Source organism: Scophthalmus maximus, chromosome 16 (assembly GCF_022379125.1).
Source record: "Scophthalmus maximus strain ysfricsl-2021 chromosome 16, ASM2237912v1, whole genome shotgun sequence".
In the NCBI taxonomy this organism is placed as follows: domain Eukaryota; kingdom Metazoa; phylum Chordata; class Actinopteri; order Pleuronectiformes; family Scophthalmidae; genus Scophthalmus; species Scophthalmus maximus.
This window is the reverse complement of record NC_061530.1, coordinates 6,589,472-6,596,157: the sequence shown is the minus strand read 5'-3', so window position 1 is coordinate 6,596,157 and position 6,686 is coordinate 6,589,472. Positions and strand designations below refer to the sequence as shown.

The 6,686-nt window shown below is 48.5% G+C and overlaps 2 protein-coding genes across 2 annotated transcripts; one reads left to right on the top strand and one right to left on the bottom strand.

The window, feature by feature from the left end:
* The first annotated feature begins 77 nt into the window (after positions 1 to 77).
* On the top strand, positions 78 to 2,384 carry LOC118287433 (histone H3.3A). Its single transcript, XM_035612602.2, has 4 exons — positions 78 to 233; positions 1,055 to 1,192; positions 1,426 to 1,579; positions 1,679 to 2,384. The coding sequence occupies exons 2-4, from the start codon at positions 1,065 to 1,067 to the stop codon at positions 1,805 to 1,807; spliced, it is 411 nt and encodes a 136-aa protein (XP_035468495.1). The 5' UTR covers positions 78 to 233; positions 1,055 to 1,064; the 3' UTR covers positions 1,808 to 2,384.
* Positions 2,385 to 2,422: 38 nt separating this feature from the next.
* Positions 2,423 to 6,675, bottom strand: si:ch211-250n8.1. The gene is made up of 16 exons (XM_035612581.2): positions 6,490 to 6,675; positions 6,109 to 6,216; positions 5,882 to 5,957; positions 5,572 to 5,728; positions 5,411 to 5,456; positions 5,234 to 5,292; positions 5,086 to 5,121; positions 4,869 to 4,921; positions 4,627 to 4,759; positions 3,861 to 4,075; positions 3,732 to 3,777; positions 3,583 to 3,648; positions 3,054 to 3,113; positions 2,886 to 2,971; positions 2,587 to 2,681; positions 2,423 to 2,510 (listed from the first exon to the last, which is right to left on the bottom strand). Exons 1-16 carry the CDS (start codon positions 6,563 to 6,565, stop codon positions 2,476 to 2,478), a joined length of 1,347 nt encoding a protein of 448 aa, XP_035468474.2. The 5' UTR covers positions 6,566 to 6,675; the 3' UTR covers positions 2,423 to 2,475.
* Positions 6,676 to 6,686: the final 11 nt, after the last annotated feature.

Below are 6,686 nucleotides of genomic sequence, written 5' to 3'. Positions count from 1 at the left end.
ATGATTAGCGACCGAATTCATGTTTTTTTTTAACCCGCTTCATCTTATTGGTTGCACCATATGCCCACTTTCGAAATTGAACCAATCAGCGTCTAGTATTGTGCAAATCTGACGTCATGGAACAGTACTAATACTTGGCGTCATCCTCCCCCCCAACTCACATCGATTCCGAGGTCTACGGACGAGCGCCACTACCACGAGGATAATATATCATATCAGGATACTTCTTAAAGGTGATTACCATTGCTCAGGTTTTTTTGTGTTTTTTTTAAGTATTCGGCGTCGTCGCAGATGTGAGTGTCCGGGGGATCGCGTGTCTGTCCACGACCGTTTGTTTTGTGAAACAGGCTGACGCGTCGACTAGCTTAGCGTTAGCTATAAATAGAACAATGGATTCCCTTACGACCGAGGTTCCGGTTAAACCTCGCGGTTAGCTCGCTAATGTGAAACCAAACCTCACACTCGAAACCACAAGTTAACCGGATGTTTGATGTTGCCTATTCTACACAAATGTAGCCAATTAGCTAAGCTCAGCGGCGACGCTTTATATTGGCCGGGCCGAGCCGAGGTGGTGTCGCCTGAGGGAGGGAGGGGGGGGACGACAAAAAAAACGAAGATGGCGAAGTCGAAAATCAAAAGGCTGGACTGGCTGTTGCGGGGAGAGGCGACGACCGTGTTGACGCCGCCGCCGCCTCCGGTCGCAGAGGGCCCTCGGCGTTAGCTTGCGCTACAACGACGATGTCACATTTTAACGGCGCCACTGCGCTACTGCGGATGGTTATATTTAAAGGCAAACTGGTGTGTTTTGGGATCTTGCGCGGCGTTGGCCGAGCGCACAGGAGTAAACCCGACGCCTCCCAGTAGTTACAACCTGGGGGAGGGGAGCTGTCAGCGGCTCGTGCTGTGTTCACCTAGCGGTGGCGACGGGGCTACGCGGCGGATTTCAAAGTGTTGTTATGCTTTGGTTCCGCTCCGCCTGCGGTCGATGTGACTTCTCTGCGGCTCTGTGTCTGTGTGCGGTTGTAAATAACACGGGATCTGCATCCGATTTCAGCGAAAGCGAAATGGCCCGTACCAAGCAGACCGCCCGTAAGTCCACCGGAGGAAAGGCGCCAAGGAAGCAGCTCGCTACCAAGGCGGCCCGGAAGAGCGCCCCGTCCACGGGAGGAGTGAAGAAGCCCCATCGTTACAGGTTTGTAGTGTTGGATGTTAGTTTCTTTTCAACTGCTTTTCACTCTTGAGTAAACGGGATCATAAATTACATTACATCCACTTAGCAGACTCTAAATTTACAATAATTCTATTCATCAATATCCCAAAAGTGAATTAATCAATACATTACATAGACATTTATCACACAGGCAAAACAGTGCTCATTTTAGTTTGTTTTTCTAAACACCAAATTCGATTGTTAAATTTGTCCAGGCCCGGAACCGTGGCCCTGAGGGAGATCCGTCGTTACCAGAAGTCCACCGAGCTGCTCATCCGCAAGCTGCCCTTCCAGCGCCTGGTGAGAGAAATCGCCCAGGATTTCAAGACCGACCTGCGTTTCCAGAGCGCGGCCATCGGAGCTCTTCAGGTAAATGCACGAAGACGCATACAGAAACGCGGAAGCAGAGCGACCCGTTGTAGGGGGCCTAAACCTAATGTCTATTTCCATTTTCTGTCCTTGTTGCAGGAGGCCAGTGAGGCTTACCTGGTGGGTCTGTTTGAGGACACCAACTTGTGCGCCATCCACGCCAAACGTGTCACCATCATGCCCAAAGACATCCAGCTGGCCCGCAGGATAAGGGGAGAGAGGGCCTAAAGTGGCCAGTGGCTGCGTTGCCACGACGAATGATACTATTTATCATACTTAACCATTTTTGTGGACATCTTTGGCATTTTTTTTATTTTTAAATTCTTTTTGAATTTTTGTAATGTATTTTAGATTGAGACAATACATCAACCATTCCACAAGCCTGAGTTACACTTTGGATAGTTGGAAAAATGTTGTGCAGTAGGAATATCTATGTATACCATGCTGGGTTGTCATTACATGTAAGGGCCATCATACACCCGTCCTCCCAGTTCTGTGTGGGTATCAGGCTGTCTTTTGAAAGATGAATTCTTCACATCTTCCACGGGGGTCCAGGGTGTCTTTCACCTACCATTTCCAACAAAATGCCAGCATGTCTTGCTCGACGGACACCACCGCAGCGTCAGGGTGTCGGCGACCAGTCGACACCCTGCGCTCTGTGACCGGGAGCAGGACAGACCCCTCTGTATTTTTCTGGACTGCTTTTTAAGTGTTTTACAACATAAAAATCTTGGCAGCTACATTTAATACTATTTATGAAAATGTTGTCACATGTCTTTCTATTAAAGGTCTTTATGAGTAGAAAGTCCTGTGTGCTGTACTAAATTGAATCCAGACAAAGTGTACATGGTCACATATACATTTATTTACATTTAATTGATGACACTTGCTTCTTGTCATACAAACCACTCTGTATGCTTGAAGCCAGTAGCTGCAAGGGGAGGACAATTATCAAAATGTGGAAATGTATAATCCGTAATCAACTCTTGCATATATTAATCTCTTACCAACACGACAGACGATCTCCTCACACTGCTTGATGGTGCTGGCTCGGAGTGCCACACAGCAGAAGCCCGGTGACTGAGGGGTTTCTGGGGAGTCTCTGTGAACAGAGCCAATCAGTGACAGTCAGGTCCAGCCAATGACAACAGAGCTGGGGTATTGCGTCACAAAATGTCTCTGGTGGGGTCTGCAGCTGCAGCAGTCACAGATAACTGGTGGTGGATGGGTGATGAAACTGATTGTTTTCCAGCCATCTAAAGCAAAATCTGAAACCGCATGGCCTGTATGCAAATTTGACACTTACGCCACACAGAAAGCAAATATCGTGTAGTCTGGTTGACCGTATCTCCCCACGCATGAGATCTCTGGATAATGATGCTCAAACAGCTCCTGATGAAACAAGACAGATATCCAGCAGGCAAAATCACTCGGACGCAATTACATTTGACGGCCGCCACGTGCATCTACTTACCACTCTGCTGTCTCTGTCTGTGCATGTCAAATGTGTTTCCTTCATATCGAAGAGCACCTCCTGCAAGACAATAACATGTTAATGCATTGTGAGTGTGAACAGAATAGGATTGAATCCAACACCCATTAAATGGGCAGTAAGCGGTTTTAAAGCAATACATGATTTTTTTTTAAAATCTAATATTTCCTCGCGTTACGCTAGGTGTCAGTTCCGTGGGTGCCGAAAAGCGGCTCTGTAAATTGAAAACGTAAAAAAATGGTGCTGACCGCACCTTACAACATTGTGTGTGCAGTTTGTAAACATCACTCCTTGACACCATAAGGGACGTGCTTGCGAAATAACGCTACGCCTCGGTGCTTTTGCACTTGTGTTTTGCGAGTCGGACTCTCGTACCCAAGGCTTGCGGGTTCGCGGCCCGTACAGTGCATTAAAAATTGCAACATAAAGAGAGAAAACAAGATGCCTCCAAACTCGCTTACTGCCCCTTTAAGGGTTAATGAGCCCTGAGACAGGGGTGTGGTTTAATCACCTTGCTCGGCAGGTTTTTCCGCAACACTTGTTGAATCGCATGCTGCAGCACCTCCTTCCCTCCAAACTGAGAAAGGAGACCAGATATCACACCAGAGACTGGATAGAAAACTATCCAACACATATCAAGTTGTAAACACAATTCTTTACCTTTCCAATATTTGCTTTTCCCAAGAGCTGCACAATGTGCACAATTCTGTAGAGGAGAGCTGGGTCAGTTTCTTAAATCTTAAGGGTGCACTTGTCAAAAAGTTTTTTCTTTTTTTGTAACACTTTTACCTTCCTTCTTTGAGACACTGTGTCGGAGAGGGCCTGTGGTCCTGGGGGGCAGACTGTGGGGAAGGGCCAGGATCCAGCCGCAGCGTGGGGTTTTCCATCCTCAGGGCCCGCAGGAGTTTAATGAGGGGCCGATACGCCGTTCCATCATGGGCCCTCCATCGCAGGACGCGGATGGTCAGGGGGCTGCCCCTCAGCCGCGACAGGACCGCGCCCGCCTGGGAGAACAGGGGAAGCGTATCACGTGTGGACTCTTTGTCGAGACATGTGAATAAATGTCAGCTAGTGTAGTCAGTGTAGCACGGCTGTTGGGTTTGTCAAGGGTGTGACTGGACAGGGAGTCATGGATTGAATCAATAGGAAGGAAAACACACAACACCAGTAGGTGTACAGATCGTACAGTTCACCTGAAAATATTGCATTTGTTTCACTGTACTGAGAGGGCTGCTATGTCTCAAAAGATTGGATTGAGTACTTTCAAAGTAATGTCTTTTTATTTCTAATCCACATTCAGTGTCTCGCTATTCTCTTTGAACCTGATTGGAATTAGGTTTTGGCTTTTCTCCTAACTACATGGGTTAATAAAAATGATCCTTGAAGTCCAAGTGGTGCCACAATGGTCACAGACTGTTCTGTGATGGTTAAAATGTGAAAATATACCCACCACACAGCAATGATTTAAAATAAAATGCTGTTATTCAAACGCGAATGACACAAAGAGAGATCAGGTGTATGAAAATGTCCCTGGTTACTTTGAGGATTATTCTACCTGTCCACACTTGGAATTCCTTAGCGAGGTCCCGTTGATTTCATCGATAATGTCACCAGGACGGATGAACTTGTCCACGTGAGCCTGGCCGCCTGGCGCCAGGTCGAGGACAAAGACGCGCCCACCGAGATACCTGAGAGGCGGACAGAGGGAGGTGAGGCGATATCTTGGACAGATCTATTTATTAGTTAGACATAAACAGGGGAATGAAAATATATTCTTGTAGAGTGGAAGATACAAGCCTCAACACCATCCCCACTTCCCGGCAGGGCACCACCTTGTATATTTCACACACCTAAAAAACAAAAACGTATAGTTGACAAAGAGTAATCAGCAGAAAGTCTCTCACACCTACTGCAGTGTGTTCTGTCTGGGAGAATTTGACCACGGCCGCAAAATCCATTATGAAATTGTCGTGATGTAATGATGAATTACTGATTAACAATAATTGTGTCTTACCGGTGTCAGCCAGCTCTCATCCAGAAAACTGCAATTCTGCGTCAAGAGACCAGAGTTGATTATTAGAATTGTTGTTCGTTTTCGAGGGGATTTGAAATCATATTTTCTTTCACCAAATGATAGTCGGCACACAAGGAGTTGCTCTGACCTCAATGTCCAGTTGAAACTCCATGTGAGAGAGGACCAGCAGCAGGGACATGAACGGCTCTGGAAGAGGGAGGACATGCCAAGTGGCCGTCAGTCATGACAAGCACTTCCTCGGCTTTGCTTGGGCCATTGTATTTTGTGGAAACCAATAGGATTAATGAGCTAAAGAAAGCCTCACCCACAAATTCCTCATTCCGGAGAATTGACAACGCCGGGCAGTACCACTGGAGGGGAGAGAGAGAGAGAGACCCATTGTGAACTGAGGCTGTTGGGCATATTTGGTGGACGCGTCAATCTCTGAATGCAGCATAGGAAATGTGTCTGGCCCGTGGATCTGACCTCCAGGAGTCTGGGCGTGTGCAGCAGGTGTGTGATGAACTGTGGCAGGGCCTTGCGGCCGAGGGCCAGTCGGAGCAGGTGGCGGCCCCGGCCCTGGGACGAGAGCAGCTTCCCGCAAACTCTGGTCTGCTCCACTGCCAGGGACAGAGCAGACAGCCTACACCACACGCACACACATCAGCAGAGACGTCGGGTTGGAAATGGTGCTATTTCCATAGGAGTATACAGTTTATTACAGTGCAGAGTTATAAGAACGTGTCACAACTTCTTTTATGGATCCGGTAATCTAACGGCTGGATGATGACGTTACCTGCCACAGGCATCTTGGTGAGGAAGCTGTTCGAAACACTGCCAGTAGTCTCTGTGCACCAGACTGAGAACTGGCTCTGGTTAGGAGAATGAAAAAAAGACACTTGGTCAGTCCGTGCGCACTTGCTGATCCGTCACTGAAGATGTCTAGCCACCCGAAACACAGCATTTTCATATGGCATTTTCATGTATGAGTGTCGGATCTGGCAATTTGCTGTTCATACTGACGTTGCAGCCCCTTCCTGAGGACCAGTTCAAGGAGCTCACAGCAGGAGGCGAGGTGAGGGTGCGTGTCCGTCACCGTGTCTCCGTCTGACTGCAGGTTCAGGACACACACTGGGAGGAGAGCACACACACACACACACACACACACACGACATTATTATTATTCCAATGCAACCAGCCTCATCATCGCCATTTCACACCCCGAACCCTATTACGCAAAGCGCAGAAGACAGATGACAACGTGATTTTTCAAGGTGTTGTTGTTGTTGTTCGTTTGGTTTTCTTTTTTTTTTTTTTTGGTATCGGAAAGCCAAATCGAGCAGCGCCACGCAGCCAGGCGATCTCCGGCCGCGACGATCAGCTGTGCTGCGGTCGGGTCGTTACCTTTCAGGGCGCCGAGCAGCGGGTCTCTGGGCGCCATGACGAGGAGCGGACCAGCTGCGAGGGACGCTCGTGTCATTTCATCACAGTCGCTGTGCTCGACGCGACACCTCCGTGTCCGACATGCCGAGACGCCTTCCCATTCCTCCGCGTTATCCCGAAGCACGCGACACAGGTGGTCCGGGGGGGGGGGGGGGGGG